Source organism: Cyprinodon tularosa, unplaced genomic scaffold (genome assembly GCF_016077235.1).
Source record: "Cyprinodon tularosa strain WSP-4 unplaced genomic scaffold, ASM1607723v1 ctg917, whole genome shotgun sequence".
NCBI classification, from domain to species: Eukaryota; Metazoa; Chordata; class Actinopteri; order Cyprinodontiformes; family Cyprinodontidae; genus Cyprinodon; species Cyprinodon tularosa.
This window is the reverse complement of record NW_024039693.1, coordinates 181,005-202,590: the sequence shown is the minus strand read 5'-3', so window position 1 is coordinate 202,590 and position 21,586 is coordinate 181,005. Positions and strand designations below refer to the sequence as shown.

At 38.1% G+C, this 21,586-nt stretch overlaps 1 protein-coding gene across 2 annotated transcripts in view; it reads right to left on the bottom strand.

Annotated features, from left to right (window-relative positions):
- LOC119776176 (aminopeptidase N-like) overlaps positions 1 to 18,829 on the bottom strand; it is a 48,815-nt gene extending 29,986 nt beyond the window's left edge. The window contains exons 1-16 of one of the 2 annotated variants that reach the window (XM_038274457.1): positions 18,759 to 18,829; positions 17,648 to 18,641; positions 16,709 to 16,851; positions 16,492 to 16,628; positions 15,814 to 15,934; positions 14,958 to 15,112; positions 14,696 to 14,809; positions 13,892 to 14,032; positions 13,527 to 13,592; positions 11,400 to 11,465; positions 11,142 to 11,287; positions 9,735 to 9,817; positions 8,168 to 8,298; positions 4,743 to 4,798; positions 4,096 to 4,243; positions 3,924 to 4,012 (exon numbers count right to left, since the gene is read on the bottom strand). In XM_038274457.1, the coding sequence (XP_038130385.1) occupies positions 3,924 to 4,012; positions 4,096 to 4,243; positions 4,743 to 4,798; positions 8,168 to 8,298; positions 9,735 to 9,817; positions 11,142 to 11,287; positions 11,400 to 11,465; positions 13,527 to 13,592; positions 13,892 to 14,032; positions 14,696 to 14,809; positions 14,958 to 15,112; positions 15,814 to 15,934; positions 16,492 to 16,628; positions 16,709 to 16,851; positions 17,648 to 18,384 (2,333 nt within the window). In that variant the 5' untranslated portion in view covers positions 18,385 to 18,641; positions 18,759 to 18,829. Of the gene's footprint in view, positions 1 to 3,923; positions 4,013 to 4,095; positions 4,244 to 4,742; positions 4,799 to 8,167; positions 8,299 to 9,734; positions 9,818 to 11,141; positions 11,288 to 11,399; positions 11,466 to 13,526; positions 13,593 to 13,891; positions 14,033 to 14,695; positions 14,810 to 14,957; positions 15,113 to 15,813; positions 15,935 to 16,491; positions 16,629 to 16,708; positions 16,852 to 17,647; positions 18,653 to 18,758 lie in introns of those variants that run through there. The other variant, XM_038274458.1, reaches the window with a different exon arrangement.
- Between the last annotated feature and the right edge of the window lie 2,757 nt (positions 18,830 to 21,586).

Here is a 21,586-nt window from a genome sequence, read left to right as displayed (position 1 = left end):
AATGAAAACATTGATTACAATTGAAACTCGAAAGAAATGGCAAACGATATGGAATAATGAGTCAAAAGGAAGACATTTGTGTCAGATTCAAAAGTTTATTGGAAAGGAGAGGAAAAGATACGGAAATAGGAAAAAAGATATAATTATTTCAAGGCTAAGAATAGGTCACACAGCATTAAACTACAGTCTTTTTAAAATAGGGAAACATGAAACAGGAAATTGTGACAAATGCGGAGATCCAGAAACAGTACAACATATTATTTTTGAGTGTACTGCATATGTAAGGGAGAGAATGAAGTTCATACAAGAGTTGAGAAAAATAGGGATTAATGGGAATTCAATAAAAGCATTGTTAGGAAACGAGATAAGACAAACAAGAGTTAATGAAATATTATTCAAATATCTAAAAGATACAGGAACAATTAATAGGATTTAGTTATAGGATTCTTTTTTTTTGGGGGGGTATAGCGCAGTCTTCCAAAATTGTGCACTCCACACTCCAGATCAGTAGGTGGCGGAAATGCACCTTTTACGTTGGCCTGCCAATCCGCCATAAAACAACAGAATAAGAAGAAGAAGAACAAGAAGAAGAAGAAGAAGAATGTATGCTTTGCTTTGTGCAGGCGGTCTTGGACGCGATGGCGACTCTGCATCGAACAAGACGAACTCAAAGAAGAGAAGCTAGCGTTAAATATATGTTCGATTACTGCCTGCTAAGCTAAAAGCAGCCTAGCCTAAGCTACGGCTAATAACAGCCTAGCCTAAAGCTACGGCTAATAGCAGCCTAGCCTAAAGCTACGGCTAATAACAGCCTAGCCTAAAGCTACGGCTAATAGTAGCCTTGCAAGAACAAGCTTTATTAAAGTGCATTTTTTGTGATTCACAGGAAGCAGTACGCCGTCTTCACAACTCGGAGACTAATTGCAGGCGCTATGAACCGGAGCAAGGGTAAGATTTAAAGAATATGCTTTCATTCTGCGGTAAAAGGAAATGGATACGGATGGATACCGATCATAGCTGTACATTTTGTTTTCACAGACTACTGTCGCCTCACAATGAGACGGTGACCTCCTATTTGCTCGGAGCCATATCAGCAAGTCCAGATTTGCACGATGTTGATAAAGACGACATTGTGTGTAAGTGACTTGTTTTAATGTTTTCTCCTTCCTTGTTACTGTGACTTGCGTTTGATTTTTTATTCATACCACTCTCATTTAATTGTTTTCCAGCTGCCTGTAAGACGTATTTTCAGACGGTACGCAGGAACTTCAGATATACGCGGCCAGCCAACACGCTGCGTGCGGAGGCTGCTAAGCAATCTGCTCGGAGTCGGGCCAGAAGAAAGAGGGTAAGACTTTATTTGGTGACTATTTTTCAGGTGCATTGATAGATGTGTTGTGTCCATACGCAGTGCGCTGATTCATTGTTTTTTTTTTTCAGCTGCTGAAAGCGAGGCAGAGTGTGCTAGCAGATGAGGAAGTGGAACTCTGGAAGTCCGCCACCGTCGGCCTCATGTCCGACGAAGAAGATGGCGTCGTTGGCGGTGTCTCTGGATGGATTGTACAGTCGCTGCCATTTCGTAGGCCGAATCTCACTGAACTCTGTGTTAAGCTGCAGTCCCGGTTAGAAGCAATGCCGAAGTACAGGGCCACGCACAGTAGGCGTCTGCACATCGGACCTGCCTCGGAGGGAATGCTGCCTGTTACCTCCAACCCCGAGGAAGCAAACGGACCGTTCACGGAGTTGTAATTTTTAGATACGCATTGTATATAGTTGTGTGTGTTTTAATAAAGCTCTTTCTTTGCATAAACAGCTTCCTGGCAAATGTTCATTTCCTGTATAAATTCATTCATGTCCTTGATGGAAGCCTAATAATTGTGTAGTAGTGAAGGATAACATAAATACACAGCATATGAATGAATAAATATATGAAAAAATAAATATATATTCATATATATATTCATATATATATATATATATATATATATATATATATATATATATATATATATTAGTGCTGTCAAAATTATCGCGTTATTATCGCGTTAACGCAAGGCCATTTTAACGGCGATAATTTTTTTAACGTGAGATTAACGCTATGTGGTTTTATGGTACAATTTTCCAAGTACATCCCGCTGCAGCCTGCGGGAAGGCGGGGCTATTTTCCCCCAGTGTATGCATTTCTCATAGGCTTCGAGAGCGGAGCTCCTCAAGGAAAAAAGACGCTCATACACTGGGTGACGCTAGTGCCTTTTCTTTAAGCCCCACCACCAACAAACAAGTTGAGTGTCTGGTAACTAGTAGCAACCTGAAATACGCTGAGAAAACAGATTACTGAGGTGAAATGGAATCTGCTACGGCACTCTTGCCGTCTGTGTACGCAACAGGTCGGTATCGCGCGTGTGTGTGTGTGTGTGTGTGTGTGTGTGTGTGTGTGTGGGTGAGTGTGTCTGTGTGTGGGTGGGTGGGTGTGTGTGTGTGTGTGTGTGTGTGTGTGTGTGTGTGTGGGTGAGTGTGTCTGTGTGTGGGTGGGTGGGTGTGTGTGTGTTCTCATTTTTGTTAAGAGGCTGAAAAGTAACATTCTAGAGTATAGACTACCTCCATCTAGTGATGTCGGTCTATTGATTTTGATGTATTGATTGAAAATTGTTCATTATTACCTTGGTTAATTAACATCTAATGTTAACTCTACTAAATTTTATAGCAGTAGGGTAAAATGCTTGTCTTTGTTCAAAAGACTGTATTAACTGTAAAGACTGTCTTTTACATCAGCCTGTTTTCAGGGCCTTTTTTTTGCCTACGTATTTGTTATTTTTGGCATAAATCAGTATCTGTGACCTGTTTTCATTTTAAAAAAAGAACATTGGCACAAACCTAGCCTGTATGTATTTTTTTGTATGTCATCGAGAGTATTTAAATGATTTTCAATCAGGAAAAAAATGTGCGATTAAAATGCGATTAATCGCGAGTTAACTCAGGCATTGATGCGATTAATCGCGATTAAAAAAATTTAATCGATTGACAGCACTAATATATATATATATATATGTAAATTTATATGTAAATATATATATATATGCCAACCAATCACGAGCGACTTTACTTGTTTAAAAAGAAGTGGTTCCGTCCAATACTCAGTAAGAAAGTTAAAGCCTGGCGTGGCCACGTGTGGTTTTGCTGCCAATCACAAGCGATTTCACTTGTTCGAGAATAGTGGTTTCAGCCAATACTGAGAAGGTTATTCAAGCCAGACCTGGCCAGCCGCGTGGGTTTGCTGCATTCATATGCTAATTAGGGCCATTAGTACAGCTGATCGCTCTCCACATACGTCAGAGTCCGTTTCCGACAATTTGTGGCACGACAAACGAGGACAAGCACGGGTTGCAAATTGTCGGAAACTGACGAAAATAAGGGAGATCTGCGGGAGTTTACGGGGACGAAAATCTCACTTTTCATGCAGTGAGATTCAGGTTACATCATGCAGTGTTCTCAGCATCACCATAAGTAAAAAAATAAATAAATAAAAAGGAAAAGTCAACAATTTTAATAACACCTTGTATAAATTCCTGAAGAACTTTTTATGATTTTGTTTTCAGCATAGGACACCAAACCTTTAATCAGGAGAACTGGCTTAGATTAAAATGCAGATCATGGTAGAAAGCAGAAAAAAAACAAGAATTATCTAAGCTTCCAAAGGAGGAAATAAACTCTCTGACCAGACATGGTTTGCATATTTATTCTGTCAGATTTGATAGATGGATGCCAATGCAATCTGTGCCAAAGTACCTAATATAAAAAGTGTCTGGATGTGACTATTATACTACTCTACAAACAGTCACGTCTGTTTATGATTAACCTTGAAACAGTTCCTCTACTTAAATCAGGTTGTTTCCCAGCTCTGGATCAAGTGAAATAAAGCTTACTGTGAGGAGTGATCCTCGGGGACGGTGGAATTATCTGTGTGGTTTTTGAAGTGGTTGTAAAGCTCCTCTACTTGATGCCGCAGGTAGATCTGAAGGAAGGAACAGAGAGATTGACATAATAAAGTAAGATAGTGTTTCATAATGTTAATTGACAATATTTTTTGGCATTTACCTGCATGGGTCCATAAACCTCAGAGCGATCAAACATGAGGACAAAGTACTCCAGATTCCGGACCGCTGACTCCCATGGGAGGAAAGCTTTCTCCTTATGGAGGAACCGGGTCATTTCCAGAGGCAGAGTCACATTCACCAGCTTTGCTCTGAGGAAAACAGGTTGATAGAGGCAGCTTTGAAAACCCTACTTTCTTTTGAATTGATGAGTCCCCACTAGATGGGGGCCAACAGGGGCAAGTGTCCCTATAGAACTGGTTGTGGCCTCTATTTTGGCCTCTGTAATGACAATATAATAAAAACGAAAACAATTTATGGTGCTGATATGAACTGTACAGGAACCAGAACGGATTGACCTGTTGGACCAATTTCAGTGTTTAACTTTAGAGTTTTAATTGAACAAGTTTTCTGTAAAACTCTAATTCTTTAATAATGGTTTTTAAATCAAGGCATATCATCTTTGGATTTAATTGCAATGAAATCATAGCTCTCTTCTAGATCAGTGGCCTGAAACCTTTAGCTCCAGAGCAGAAGTTCTTTGGCTATTTGAGTTCCTTTTTGTTAATGTAAGTATTTATTATTTCATTATTTTTTCAACACCTGCCACTGACAAAAACATTTGAAATAATAGTGTCAAAAATTCAGTACCTGGCCAAGTTGAATGCATCATCAATGAGCTGCCCTCTGTTCATCAGTGGGATGAGCTGGAAAAGAGACATTTAGTTATATTACAGAATACCCCAAAGATTAAGACTCCAACAGATCAGGGAGTCCATATTATTTTCTCCTTCGCCATAAATCTAAGGTGCAGGTAAAAGCAGAAGTTTGCCAGGGGAGCAGTTTGCCATGGTTGGCTTTATTTACTGAGCTGTGAAACCTTTTTAATTCAAAGCCTAATTGTGGTCTCAAAAAACTTTGGGAAATTAAGTATAACTAACTTGAACATGATCTTTTATTTCCTTTGGATGCATTAATCCAATTTCTGCTCAATAGCTACAGTGATATTCCGTATTCGTCAAGACTTGCTCATAGGAACCTGGGTGATATCCCATGTTTAGTCATTAAGTTTTAGGTGATGCAATCCTCTATCTTCAACTTTTGTTAAAAAAAAATAAAAAAAACATTTCGGGCTGTGTTCAAAGAGATTTCTGGGAATTCTTCCTAAAGATGAGTAGCGGAGATCAGACATGGATGTATGCTAGGATGATGTGGCTTGCAGGTTTAATAGCTGGATTGGGCGATTATGCCTGATCAAGCACTTATCCATGTTTTTCAACAGTAGAGTTTGTCCTGTTCACTTGTGAGCAGTCATATTAGAACATGAAGGATCTATCTAACTGTTCAAACAAAGTTAGGAGCAAAAAAAAAATATCTCAATACTCTGAAGCATTAAAGTGAAAGCTAACCAATGTGGACTGAGTCCTGAAAGACAGCCCCACACCATAATATTATCCTCACCCCAGTCCTCACAAGGTCCTACAAGTACTGTTGTGATGGATGTTGTCAAGCCCAGTTCATAAGATTAACAGGCAGAGGCTCTGTTATTGTTTGAGAAAACACCCCATCAAGGGGCTGGCAGCCGGCCGAGGCTGATCCATTCTCTTACATGCAATCTGACACAGTTGATCTTAATATTCTTTTAGAAAGACTTGAATATGTTGTAGGAAATAAAGGAACAGCACTACATTGGTTTAAATTGTATCTATCTGACTTCAGTTTGTTCACATTAATGACAAATCTTCCTTATGCTCCAGGGTTACCTGTGAAGTACCACAGAGATCAGGGCTAGGACTGATTCTCTTTACTATATATATGTGCTTCCAATCGGTAGAATTATTAGACAGGTATTAGGGATGGGATGATTTATGAAAACCGTCCGAACCGTTCGGTTCGACTGTCTCGGTTCGGTTCGTGTGTGTTTCGTTCGGTTCATGCGCTGCTCCTTTTTCTCATAGGCGAAGCGTTTACACTCCAGAGCAGAAGGTGGTGGTACTGCGACCAAAGCCAACGACCAGTAGTAAACAAGAAGAAGAAGAAGCGAAGCAGCGTAGCCGGGTGTAGCAGAAAAAAATCAGTTGTTGTGGAGAATTGTGTGGGTATGGCGAGTGGGAAAGAACAGGAGTTGGAAGACGCGCCAGCAGCACTTTATAGGTCTGCTGTATGGGACCACTTTGCATTTAGAGTGACCTACGATGACGGCGGAAAGAAAGTTGTGGATAAAAGTGCAACAGTGTGCAAGCATTGTGCAACACGTTTTGGTTATGCTAACAGCAACATGGTGACCAACATGTCATGCTAACCCCGAAATCCCTCATACTCCGTCAGCAACCCCCGCTCCGCCCCGCTGCGCTCCAGACCGCCTGCTCAAAGCAAAGCCTGCAGATGATTAAATTCAAAGCAGCAAAACATACGGAAATGATCCAGGGTTTCCGCGGATCATTTAAAATAATTACAATCCATTATTTTTTGGGGGATTTTTTCAGTAATTTCATAAATTTTTATGGGTTTCGGGGAAACAATCAACATGTATCGAACCGAACCGAAAACCGTGACCAGAAACCGTGAATCGAACCGAACCGTGGATTTTGTGAACCGTTCCACCCCTAACAGGTATTGATACTCGGATATATCTGTTTATAAATCCAGATAAGGCTAAACCATTACATAGACTACAGGTACTGTATGTATTTAAGACAAGAAAACCTGGATGACTCGTAACTTTCTGCTTCTGAATGCAGACAAAACAGAAGTTAAAGTCTTTGGACCAGAGTCTTTGAAAAATAAGCTGATTAGTCAGTTACTTCATTTGGATGGGATTAAATTGATATCAGATAATAAAGTAAAAAAATCTTGGTGTTATTTTCATTTAAATAGCGCCAATAAAGAGAAGATAGTATAGGAGAGATATGATCTCTCTTTTTAATTTTCATCAGAACTCTGGCTGCAGCATTTTGGATCAGCTGAAGGCTTTTAACTACAGTTTGTGGACTTCCTGATAGTAAAGAATTACAATAGTCCAGCCTTGAAGCAACAAATGCATGGACTAGTTTCTCAGCATCAACCCAGGACAGGATATTTCTAATTATTGCAAATTGCGCATATGAAAACAGGACATTCTAGAAACCTCTTCGATATGGAATTTGAATTATTTTAATGAGATGACATTTGTTGTTAAATTACGCAATATACCGGTAAATAAACTAAAAAATGCAGTTACAGTCAACACTGACGTTTTTCTTCCTGGTTTTCATCCAAAAGGTTTAAAAGACACAAATATATAAAGTAAAGTATATAAGAAAAGATGAAAATTGTGTTTAGAGATCTAATGTCTGAGAAGTTTTGAAAGTTACACATAATTTATTACTGCAGTGAACATGGAGAAATTCCTTTAATCTTCTGTCATTGTTCAGGGTTTTTTTCGTAGGGTCATTTTCCAACAAAATATTTGGTTATCTAGGGACATCTTTTATACTTCTTAAGAAACTAGTATAATCTCAGATTAAGGGCACTCAAATAAAGAAGTTCAAGTTGGGGAATTTAAGATGTTATTTTTTTCTGTGGCTTCCTTGAAGGACTTTATCCTGGTATCATTCAAGCAATCCATAAACATGCTCCTGTTAACAAAATCCTGATAAGAAAGGCCAGATTTAGACTGAAGTGAGTTCTGTGGTTTCATAACCCTCAAAGCTTTAGCTGATGGCTGGCTTTATGGTCGTCTGGGAAATCTTCTCTTTGGGATTTGAGTTGGAGTAAAAAGGCATCTCTTGGGTAATTCCTTAAAACCAAATCGATCTTTTGTTTCACCTTGTAGAAATAATAAGGCTTTTTTTTACGATTCCGTTTTTAGCATGAAGGTGCTGTTATGGCCGCTGATAAAAGTTAATTTAGATCCTCTTTGCAATTCAAATTTCTGCCCAGGTAATTATTTATCATCTATGGATTCCTTTGATAATGAATCCACAGCTTGTCACATGACCTTAAAAGACGATCATGCATTTTTTTTTTTTCCCTGGTCTGATAGCAGATTTCAGTGAACAGAAACTTGAAAACATTGGCTTCAGTTGCTAACTCACATCTGGCTCTGTTTCCAGTTGACCCATCAGGAGCTTCCAATTCTCCAGGTTGTAGTTGACTCTGTAGTATCCCGTACAGTTGATGTTAGCCAGGAGCCATTCTCCTTTCTTAGCAATGAAACTCATGTTATCTGTGTTGAAGATAAATATTTATAGAAGAGTTTTAAACAAAACAAAAGGGGAAAATTTTGAAAAAAAAAAAAAAAAAAAACACAAAATAAAAATAAGAAAATGAGGTTTTGCAACGTACAAAGATGGCAGCCAGCCTGCTGCAAACCCTCCGGGATGCAAAAAAAGACATACTCTTTCACTTTTTACTGTTTTATTTTTAGCCTCTGAATTTTGTTTTCCAGGCGTAGGTGTTTTTATTCATATCTCATTAATTGCTTAAATCCAGAGTCAAATTTGAAGGAAAAGTCCCTACTTTGTGTATAATAAATGAGTTCATCCATTAAGTGGTTTGTTGAGCCATCTTAAGATGAACCAACTTGCAGTATTTTCTGTCTGATTAATATTCTACCTGTCTAACTTTATTCCTTCTACTGAACTTTAGTAAAACTTAAGGCTCAATTTGTCCAAGTATGCCACGTCCCACCTTTGCTCTTGACAGTTGAGATGGTTCATTATACTTTTTCTAGTTGTTAGTTGCAACCCATCCTCTAGGCCCCTTGTTATGAAGAGGAACCAGGAAAAGGCACAAGAGACCAGAAGCGTTCAGCCAGCTCGAGGAGATGCTTACAGTATTCCTTCAACCATCGGACGATGCCCTCATTCAAGGTCAGCAGCTGCCCAAATCCACTGAAATTAGTGTTCCAAGCACTGCTTCCCCCCTCTGGGCCTCACTGTGCCTGCTTGTTGCCTAAGAAGTCCCTCAAGCCAACCGGACTCAATAGGACACCTTCTTTAGCTTGACAGCATTACTTACTGCTGGTGTCCACCACAAGGTTAGAGGGTTATGGTCATGACAGGGTTTGCATACCATTTGGTCACAGCTACAGACAGCCGCTTTGACGATAGAGACAAAGAAACTGGTCCAGTCTGACTTCCATTCTCTGTCAAGGAGCTGGGTTCCAGGCCCCATGCTATGTGTTAAGATGAGCCTGACTATCTCTAGCCAGAACTGCCTCACCTCCCGCTTAAGCTCAGGCTCCTTCCCCCACAGGCAGGTGACATTCTCTGTCCCCAGAGCCCAATAAATTCTTTGTGGGTGACCAAGGCCTGCAACCTTGGACTGCAGCCCAATCCTCTTTGCATTGGTCCCTCATGGTTCGCCTTGCAAGTGCTTGGTGGACTGGACAATAGCGTTGGGTCACTTCTTCGGACTTAACCCGCCAGGGTGCAGTGAGGAGGAACCCGATGAACCCCAACCCCAGGCCTGGCTCGAGGGTGAGTTCCTGGCTCTGCCATATAGGTTTAAGTGGATCTTTCATTTACTGCAACTGTAGGACTTCCTAATCATTCTGAAGGTATCTATAGTGTGGGCTGAACTGAACTCAAAATTTCTCCTTGTCTTCAAGGAGAAATTTTGAGGATTTTGAGAAAGGAGTTAAGTTTTGTGTTCTTGTACCTGATGTGCCATTTAGTAGGATGTAATAATCAGGGTTAGAGCTTATCTTCTTCTTGTATCTGATCGGGATGTACCACGTTTGGCTAAAGAGGGGAAAAGAGTTGGATATTAAAAATGTGGTTAAATTGCAAAATTTCACAATTTGGAGAATCTATTCAACAGTTTGGTGCCTGTGCTGAGTCCCACAAGCAAGAGTCTTGCTACATCCAGAGTGTTCCTGATGTAGATTAAATCAATTTAAGATCAGGTCACAGTTTGTGAAATCTTCTGTGCATTTCCACAGCTGTTTCTTTCTGCTACAAGAAAGAAAACATTTGCCTAGGGCCAAAGGTATACTCTGCTGTAATCAGCAGCAGAAATTTCACAAAGGCCTGACAGAAACATAAAAAACATGGCGGCCTGCAGGGAATTCCCTTCTGTGTTTCAAAAACTAAACCAAACAGAAGAAATTCTGCAATCATAACTTGGCAGACAATTTTTTTTCAACAAAAGCTGAGACAGAAAAAAGCTCAGAAGAAAATCTCTATCGCCATTTAATGTAAAACAGGGTGTATTAGAATTCTTGTAACTTTTAAAAACTGAAAAAGCAAAAAGAACACATTTGCATCTAATAAAGTTGGTTTAGAGCTGGTGGTAAGTCACCCAGTAGAGGAACAATTCCATTAACTTGTCCAGTGTTACTTTTTACTTAGAGCATGTGGTTTTGCATAATTTGAAATGTCTATATCCTAAATGTTTTAGTGAGCAGACAGGATAAAGGGTAGCCAAACATACATACAAATAATAAGGGCAACAGAGGTCAAAAAAACATTTGGCTCCACTCTGTGAGATACACAAAAACGAAACTCCCATGATGCATCATCCTTAAAAAGTGACAGGTATGCATCCTTAAACAAAAGAAGTAATGAAAATAATAGCAAAATAACCACAATAGCTAAATATACAAATTCCCCAAATTAGAATGAGTTACCACTAATATTTAAAAAATTGAATAATAGCTAATTTAGCAAGTAAAACAAAACACAAAACATTAACCATAATGCATACCAAGAAAAATCACAAAGTGTAAATTTAGGCTCCTACGTATATCCTAAACATTAATATATGAAGCAAGCTTTAAAACATCTTAAAGTGACAGCGTAGCATTTCAGCAAGTATTCTTCATCAAATTAAAAAGCCATTCATTTTGTATTCCTGTAATGATGAAAAAGCAACATAACTTTTCATTCTCTCTAAATATTCCACATTGTTAATAGGTAAATAGGTAATAGGCTTCAGAAAAATATAAAACCTACCTGCGTACAATCCACTATAAGCTTCAATGCCTGCTGTTAATTTGGTTTCTGTATTACAAGACTTGGACTTCACTCTAAGTTTACTAGTAAAGGGTCAGCAAGCAGCACGTACTTGGATACAGCAGAGCTGTTGTACAGGAAATGCTTCTGGTAGCATTCTCCATTAGTGGTGTTGATGGTGAGGACAGGATAGCCGATTTGAGTCGTCCAGTTTTTAATGACCTTGGAAGGGCTAGCCGAGTCCTCAATTTTATAGGCCTGCAGAAATGAAGACAAGTCAATTATATGTTTCCATATTTTTGAGTCCAGATGTTTGTATCTGATGTCATGAATGAATTACTGATTAATTTGGAAGTCAAAAGGTCTTTACCTTATCCATCACATCCCAAAGATCATCCTGTTCGACATTCCCTCCTGTGTGGTTTTTGAGGTAGTCCTAAATGCAAAAAAAACATAGTAAGAGACAGGAGTTAAAGCATGCATCTTCAAGAAAGTAAACAGAGCAGACCTACTTTTATATCTTGTTTTATCTTTCTGTGATTTCATTGTGATATGTTTGTTATCTTACCCCAATTGTATTGTTCCGTCTTTGTTTGATCTAATCTTGATTTATTAATACAGAGCTTTGTGACATTATTTCTGTAAAGGAGGGCTTAATAAAAAATGTCACTTGCTTACTTATTTCTTTCAACCATAACCACATAGTTTCTTTAAACCATATGAATTAAATCTGAGGTGATTATTAGTTGTTCTACATGAAACATACAATTGTAGTTGAATTGGTTAACTTTCACTGTATTAAAACACTTTTGTTTAAATCTAAATAGATTTCAATTAGAATGGAAGGTTTGTACATGTAAACAAAGTATGTGCGCGATCTGACTATCTCAAATCAAAAAGATGCATTTCCAAATTCTCTTGAGTGGTCCACGACTTTACATGAGTGAATGAAATGAATGTGATTGATCGTTTATCAAGGGGGCAGGTTGTTGTGGCGAAAGGTTTACAAGCAGGTATGATTGTGGCCAGTTTGTCAGAAGCATCTTTCTAACCAGTTAGCAACTTGGTGCTAGTAGGTTCCCAATAGGAAATTCCATTGGGACCAAGTAGCACTAAATTGGTGACTTAGAAACGACGCTGTCAAGGAACGCTATGGACAGCGGAAACATGCAAGAGGAGGAGAGTTTAGTGTCGGAGGTCGTGGATGAGTCTCCTCCGTCATCCATTTTTTATTTAGAGGAGGAAAGCGGGGACGAAGATGTTGTGGATGAGGACGCCAGGGCGGCAGAAGCTTGGTTTGGTGTAGAAGGCTTCCAGCCGTACATGTTTGAGCCCTTGCCTCGCAACGCTGCCAGTTCTGTTAGTTCTACGCCTGCTGAAGACACAGACGTCCATCCCCGTGAACACTGGGACGTAACTCAATGGGAAAGGAAAGGATTCTCATTTCTTATTTCAACCGTTGCGTATATTAGCTGCAACATAAGAATCGAGATGCTATGACCGAAACAATTTGATTGACAGATGATCGTTGATATATGATTGGCCGAATTTAGGTGACGTATAACTAACAGGCCTGCATAAAATAACGAAAAAATGGAAAATACAGATTTTAAGACAGGATTTTTTTTTTTCTTTTTTATAGAAATTTTCTAATTTTTGGGACAATATGGTCTGATAAACAGTACATTATTATATATATGCCAGAATGATTTAACATTTAAATATGATTTCCCTACGACTCTAAGCCAAAGGAAATAATAAAAAAAAGAAAAATAATTGAAGCCTTTGAGCATTATTATGACATGTAGTTTTGATGTGTATGTTTCAAATTTCTTTTATGTATCTTTTTTTTTTTTACGACCCAAGAAAGTATAGTGAGAGCTTGCTGCGCTTATAAGGAACAGCAAAAAACATAACTTCAGGAAGCACAGGGGCTGGAAAGCCATGGGGAGGTTACAGCTCCCCCTCTGTACAGCTAAAGTAAATGTCTGTTTTCTGTTTTCTCTTCTACCAGAGTTTCCATGTTCTTTGTTTTTTCAGATTTTTATCCTACGAAAAGACTCTAAGAACCTCAATTTACCCAAAGCTCACAATGACTGAGGGCCTTTGAGACTGTCACTGGAAGCTTTACATTTGTTTTTCCTTTTTTATACTTTGTAAGATGTTGCACAAATAGAACATGCAAACACACTACTCCACCTGTTAGTGATATTTTCACACCCATCAAAGCACTAAATTAAAGATCTACTTTGCTGTGGTTTCCTTTCACACCCTTGATATGATTTATCTGAGTGTGGTGAACTAAAGAATGTGTGATGGGCATTCCTGTAGTGAGCAGAGGCCTTTTAAATGTAACTCTGAACAGACACTGTTATGATGTAGGGATCAGAGGACACTTAAATCCTGGTGTATATGTGGACGACTCCTTCTGAGGTATTTACAAGGATTGCAACAACATTACTGTGTAATTAAGTGGGAATCAAAATCATTGTCTTACTCTGACTCCCTGGTCAAAAATACTTTCTACCATGTGGTCCGCCAGCATTCTCAGCACCATGGCTCCCTGCAGAGGAATAACAAAGTAGATCCCATTATAAACAGAAAGAAAACATTACAGAAATAGAAACAAAGATAATCTGAAGGAAACCTTTCTAAGAAAATGTTTGACCCTCAGCAAAACAGAAGAGGATAAAGTAACTCTAAAGATACTGGACTATCCTCTGAGTTTCTATGCTGTTTAGAGCTTATAGTTAGGAGGTCCGCAGCAGACTGATGGAAGGGTGCCTCAAACACGATAACATAAAAATCCTATAGGAACGGTTAATCATTCTAATGTATGTGTCCTTCTCTGTGATACTTTACCTTACAGTAACTTATAGCATCGAACATCCCAAGAATTTCACTAGGTTCCTTAAATTCTTCCGATTGACTGAGAGGATGGGATGTCTGCAGAGCATCATCCTCAAATGCCTTGTGGAGATCATTCATGATTGATATCTCTTTCTGTAAAACACAAAACAGTATTTAACGACACATTTATGCATTTAATTACGGTACTAGAGGAAAAAGTTTGCTGAATGAAAGATTTTTTTATACAGATGTACTTTGATTTAGGTATTCAAAAAAAATTGACCAACGATTTATATCATCAAAGCTAAACTTTGTCAAGTTGATCAGTTCACAGACCTTAAATGAGATGCAAGTCAAGAACAAACATGCATTTTCAAAACAATAAGTATTTTTGTTTTTAGGAATAATTGCGTTAAAAATGAAAATTCAGAAATATTTTTTTACTTTCACTGAGAGCTTCATGAGAGTATTCAAGCATGAAATCTGACCTTTAAAACATTACAGGTACTTAAGGTGATCAAGACAAGACTAAAGGTCAAATAGCTGTTTTTCTGGGGGTTTTTACCCTGAAAATTAGGTTAAAATAATTAAAAACACTTCTTATAGCCAATATCATCAAGGTTTCTTATTTACTAGGCAAGTTAAATTCAGGGATGACAAAATTCTTAACAAAGATTAAAAAGCAACCAAAAAACCCAATAATTTGATGTCTGAGATATAAGATTCAATGGATATTCTGTTTTTTTTCTCCTTTAAATGTAAATTGATATAATAACTTCTGACATTGGAGCTATTAGGAATCAAACCTTAACTCACTATTTGAAATAATGGCTCAACTTGGTCCACTGCAAGGTAGGACATATAGGTGGCAAACCCTTCATTCAGCCAGACTTCATTCCACCATTTCATCGTCACCGAATTTCCAAACCACTGTTAAGAAAAAAGCATCAATTGACTTTAAGGTAGTTTTCAGACTAATTTTTCTCCATTATTAACCTGCCAGTAAATAAGGCCTGGAGAGTTTTGAATCATATCTGAGTCATTCCAGGAAGCAGGAAATAGATTTTTCCCCTCTTACCTGGTGTGCCAACTCATGAGCTATAATTTCAGCGATTGCTTCCTTTTGCAACAATGAGGAGACTCCTTCCACATAGAGCAGAGCGGGTTCCTGATACGTAATCAGACCCCAGTTCTCCATTGCTGCAAAATTCAAGTCTGGCAGAGCAATTTGATCTATTGAAAAGAAAGAACAATTATAGCAAAATCATAAAGTTGGACTACAAACAGGCGCCTGCTTTTGGCGGTTTGTTATTGAGGGCAAGGCCTTGGTTATTTATTAGGATTTTAATAAAGGTGATAAGAACTATGACTATGCAAACAGGCTTATTCCCTTCAAACGTGATTGAATTCTTATCCTTAAATATAGTCAGAATTACTACTAAAGAGTTAGAAAGACACAAAATAATTTAACTGTTGTAACTTTAAATTTAGGAATCTAAAATATATCTATTTTAACAGTTACATTAAATTAGAGGAGTAAAAACCTGCTTGACAAACAGTAAAAAAAACCAGCTTTTTATTTGAAAAAGAACATTAAGATTGTTAAATGTTTATTTTATCTGTTGGCAAGATTATTTCTTTTGAAATCAACTAAATAGCCATAATGAAAAAAAGAACAATTAGCAGATCTGATAGGTTAGCGGACGTTTCATAACAGCAAAAACGGTGGTCCATGTAAAAAAGGTTTACTAACTTTAATGTACTCCCTTAAAAAATATTGTTTGAATTATTTAATGCTTGTCCATTAGCTAAGTTTGTCTTTTTAAAATGAAAATGATTAAAAAAGAAAACGTACTTATTTTAAGAAAACAAATAAAATGTCAAGTTTTTGATGTTTGGCAACCAAAGTATAAATTTGTGTGCTGAAGTCTTACCAAGTTTTCTCATTCCATACGACTGATTCAAATGCTTTTCGTAGAAATCCAGGATCTTAGCAGTAATTTTGGCGGCATAATCAGCATGGTGTGCCTTTATAGCTTCGGGACGGGCATAGGTCTGCATGAGGAAAATTTGATTTACCAAGACATCATCTCAATACATGAAACAAGACTTTACAAAGAAAACCAACCAGGCATAACATAATGACCTCTCTTCTAATCCTAAATTAGTCTGTATTTTAGTGCCAAACAAGCCATGACCGACAGAGGGATGGGACTCATAAGCCCTTTGAAGGTTAACTCTGGTATATGGCACCAAGAGACTGGTAGACGATCTGAAACGTCCTCTCAATTGTTAGCTTGGGCTTGTATGCCAAGCACATTCAGCAGATATTTTATTGGACTGAGAGCTAGAAATGCTCCAGCTTGGTCATCTAACCATCAGAATGTACTAACCTTGTCCAACAAGCATAAGTCGTTTTTTTCCTGCTCCTGTCACATGAACTTGGTCCAGATGTTATGTCTGATGTTAATTAATTCGATTTTGGATGTGAGGCTTAAGGATGTGCTAAACATCCACTTTTTTAAGAAAACCTAAATTAACCAATTAATGAAGAGGGACCTACATTCCAGATTAAAAAAAGATATGCTTTACACCTAGAAGAACAAACATACTTTGATATCCACACGGTGATCATAGAATTTGGCAAAATCTTCAAACTCTGAGACTGTGAAGGCAAATAAATAGCTCGACATCTTTGGTGTGTCCTCAAAAAGGGTCATTTGCCACTCATCGTTTAGAATTATGGGTGCTGAAACAGAAAATTATATGGAATATTATCAGTTACTGTCTCAAACCCAAACATAAGGATTTCATCGTCTATATTTCTACCTTTTCCTGCTGTGTTTGCCAGAGCCTTTGTTTTACGTCTATGGATGACTTTCAACTGAAAAACAGCCTTCATGTCTGGTTCATCGAAACATGGAAATATTTGTCTTGCTCCTGTTGGTTCCAGATCTGTGGCTGCAAGAAATCTAAGAACAAAAAATATGACCAAGCTGTGTTAAAATCAGCAGGCACACACATACAAAAAGAGAAACAAACAGAGATGCATTTTGCATCATACTGAGATACTTGGCTTAAGTCTAAAACCCAATCAGACAAAATTTCAACTTTTTACTCCAAGATTTAAGGCTGTTTTGTATTTTATTGATATTAAATAAAATAAGAATATAAAACATGTAGAATAAAATAAATGTGAACTGATATTTTAAGGTTATTTAGTTTTGAGATCTCCTAAAAACCTCAGTCAATTGTCACATTTCTCTGATCACTATATTTTAGTAATAATTCCACTTTAACATAATTTGTTTCTGTTCTGCCATTTCAGTTCCATTATGATTTTAGGGGAAAAAAGATTGAGTAGAAGAAGCCTTAGTGCTTTTAACAGCAGTTTAAGTAATATTTAACATCCTTTTTCAATAAAGTATACAAAAATAATTTGTCACATTCATCATTTTAGCAGAAAAATTATGATTGAATAATAGATACTGTCTTTTCAGTAAAATTCCTGTGTATGATAAACTAAATAAGTAAAATGACAATCTACCCTTTAACTGGTTTACTATCTTGAAATCTCTCTTTTGTCAAAACATTAAATCAATTCAGGAAAACATACATTTTTTGAGTTGAACTCTTAAAATAATGTTTTTGTTTTTCTTTGTTTCTCCCTTTAGATGTTTTTCATTCTACCTCCTCCTGTTCTGTCCATGTAGTTTATCAGTCAGAAAAGTCTAAAAGGTGTCATACAGATTGTTTAAGAGTACTTACCTTTCCTCTATGGTTACATTTTCAGCCTCGGTGTTAAATTCAGCATATCTGCTTACATAAAATGCATCAAGATATTCCGATATTTCTCCCTTAAACGCCAGAAATAAACTGTAGTTCCCGTTCCTCTTAAAGAAGTTTTCTATTTGAATCACCAAGAAGTCAGTACCATTTTCCTGGTGTGTGAGTGAGATGACTTTCATCTCCTCCTTTGTGTCTTTGTTAATTACGCGTGGAGAGGAAACCTTCAGCCCAAGGCTGTGGAGGAAGATGACGTTTGTGTTTTGGTGACACTGGAAGTGCACAGTGGAGTTTCCATGGAAGTGCAGCGTCTGGTTTGGGGTCGTTACGTTCACCTCTTCCACGATTCTGGTGTAGAGGTCAACCTGGATGGTGATCTCGTACCTTTCAGGAATCAGGTACCTTGGTAGACGCCAACTCGTCGGCAGCGGTGCCATTGTAGTTGGTACTGTTGGTGGAGGCTCTGTCATGTTTATTTGAGATTTCTCAATTTCAAAAACGATTATCATGGAGATCATCCCACCGATGGCAGAAATCGTCAGGATGGCTAAGGCGATGGCGAAGCCAATGGACAAGCTGGATTTTCGTGGCATTTTGGAAGCTTCTTCTGACCCGTCCTGAAGGTTCCTTTGCTTGACAGCTGGAGACGAGTCTCTGAGCAGGTCGACCTGCAAACTAGGCCAACTGATCTGAAGGCATCGACATAACCCCTTTCTCATAAACAGGGCTGGGCCTTAGAAATTATAGGTGTGCGATGGATTAAGCATTAACCTGGGCACTGCCAAAGGAGCAAAGAGTAAGTGTTGGAGTGTGAAGAGGGCGATGTTCATTGTAGATAGTCAAGCAGTTCTCTCTCTCTCTCTCTCTCTCACACACATCTGGAGGCGGTCACTTGGTTCTTCCCACTAATGCATGGGTTAGGTAAACCTCAGGGAAGGCTGCAGTTTCCTAACCATCACACTTTCCTTGCTTTTTCCTATTTTTAAGTGCAACATGAAAAGCAAAAAATAAACATCACCAAATTAAAAAACAAAACAACAAAAAATTAGCAGCTTCTGGTCACAGCAGGAGTCCAGGAGATTCTGTATCCTACCTTTGATCCTTACAAGGGTTTCCATCCACAGGTTTATAAAGATAAAGGGTCCGTTAGGAAGCTCTGTGAGATTAACAAAGTCCGTGCAAACAAGAGGCGAACGAGGGATGGACATCTGAGGGGGGCAGGATGCAAGAGGTGGAGTGCAGCAGAAAAAAAAAAGGTTCATCTTCGTGGAGTCTCGGTTATCAGCGAGGCTCCCTGCGCCCAAATTCCTCACGTCAAGAGAGGAAAATCAGGGAAGCTTATGGTCAAACTGGGAAAAGGTGGTTTGTTTCTAAAGAAAACAGATGTGCCGCTTTGATTCAGAGAGTTTTAGAGAAATACAGCCGTGACTTCAGGGTAAGAGCTGAGAACACATTTTAGATCTGTTTTAGGTTATATCACAGTGCTGCCAACAATTATTGGCTGATATTTGGAATTAATCTCACACCTGCAAACATGGTTCATAGAGATAAAATGATTGACCTCTAGTCCAAAAGAAAGGGTCCTTCCAGCTATCTATATCTATCTGTATCTATACTTTACTCCATTACTTATTTATCTTCCTACTTCTTACTTCTACTCATTGCATTTTCACACAAGTATCTGTACTTTCTACTCCTTACATTTTTAAAAGAAACGTTACTCGTTACACTTGGCTTCTGTTTAATGTTTATAAATATTTATTTCCAGACATGGGCAATGTGGAGTCAACAAGTCATCTCCATGTCATGTGTTTGTTCTACCCAGCCAATTAACCAGGTGAGTCCAATCTGCACAGGTTAATTCACGGTGAAGATTGGACTCACCTGCTTCAGTGGCTGGGTAGAACAAATACATGACATGGAGATGACTTGTTGACTCCACATTGCCCATGTCTGGCGCCATCCAATGCAGGTCATTGGCTCCACCCACATCTAGTGAAAACTAGATGTGGGTGGATGAGTCATAGAACGCAAACACTCATTGGTTAGCTAAAGGAAATCATCAGAAGCTAGCAGGTGTTCTTCAAACTGCTAACGTGAATTGTCTATGCCATGCTACGATGTGGGATTCAGAAAAAGATGTTGAAATGTCTGAAAGGTCGGACACAGGCGAGAGCGTATCGGGAGACGGAGACCAACAAGACCTCCCTCATCCTTGGCCCTATCTCAGAGAAGTTTTAGAAATAGTCGAAAAATTTTGCTTTTAGCTCATATAGCGGCATCTGGCTGTTTTTTTAAAGGCTATACGTTGAGTTATAATTTTATACTTTAAGTAGTTTTTAGAGCACATACTTTCTCACTTTTATTGAGTAAATAGGTCAAGTTGATACTTCAACTTTTACCAGTGTTTTTAAACTGCAGATTCTATACTTCTACTTAAGTAACAGATGTGTGTACTTTCGGAACCACTGCTTTATATGAATGCAAGGGGATTTTTTCCCCACTTATTTATCCAGAACAATTATAATTCAGCATCAAATGATGCTTTTTGCATATATGTGCAGGAAAATAGGACTGAAGCACCAAATCATCCCCTTATAAGGCCACCACCATGCTGAATGTAAATACTGGCATTTTTCTTAAATGCTGTGTTGGTTTTATGCCAGATATATTGGGAGGCAAAACCTCTGAATAATTTACACTTTTGTCTGATTAAACTGTTTTTTGGGAGATTAAAATTAGCTGTTCTACAAAGTCATTTTAAAAAGTTCTCTATTTATTTATCTTGAGGCAAAACAAAATAATATCCCCCAGAAAACTGAAGAAATCAGTAAGTAGGAAAACATTTTTTTTTTCCAGCACCGTATATATGTGTGAAAAAAATGTTGTTGGTTAATTTGGATGCGTTTAACAAAACTTTGGCCTGTTATGCATTCAGGCCTGAAGTAAAAATTCCAATAAAGTAAAAGAAAATACAAAAACAACAACAAACAAAACCAAAATAAAAGCTTCAGTCAGTCTTTTTTTTATTTGGACAACTGGACCAGATGTTACAACATCTGAGTAATTGTCATTGCCTCCAGGTCGCATGGAAGCGATTTCATTCCCGGAACAAAGCTCTTATAGCAAATCATTCAGTCCGTTTAAAGTGACGCTGGTGCACTTAAGCTGAGCTGGGAAAAGAAACCACAATGGAGCAGAAGAGAAAAGTATCAAGCAATTCTCAAACACCTTGAAATACACATAAGCCCACTTTCTTTTTTTTTCTTTTTACACTATGCAACAGTAAACAGAAATCTGCAGGACAAAATCTTTGACAACTGAGACCTCTGCTGATCCAGAAGGAAACTGCAGATGCAATTGATTGAATTTCTGTGAAGGCAACATCAATGTGCAAAAAGTCTGCAAAAATCAAGAGGAGCAGGAGTTCTTCACTCAAACATTGTAAAAATGACTGTTTCAAAACATTGATGGCTCCCTTTGCTGAAGGAGGACGACAAACACAACAGATGGAAAAGTAGCACCGGCAATTTGAACAATGTGGTCCAGCACTGGAATTAAGTCTCGTTCTGCATTCCTGGTCGGCTGTGATTGGAATTATACCAGCTTAACAGCGAGTAATTTACCCAGCAGCTGAGTCAGAGAACAGAAAAAGTTTTCAGCTCAATGAAAGAGCTGCAGTTCGTCTGCTCTACATCAATTTCAGCTTTAGATCAAAATCTCAGTTTCAACATAAACCAATATTTAGTTTTAAATATCCACTGCATATCTAACTTTTACATAATCTCTCGTGCAAATAACATTAGTTCAGTTCTATTGTACAGTACACGTCATGATTAAAGGAGGACATGATACCAAGAAAATTAGGCAAAATATTTCAGAGAAATTTTGGTTGCTTTTCCTTTGAAGTAAGTTTAAAAA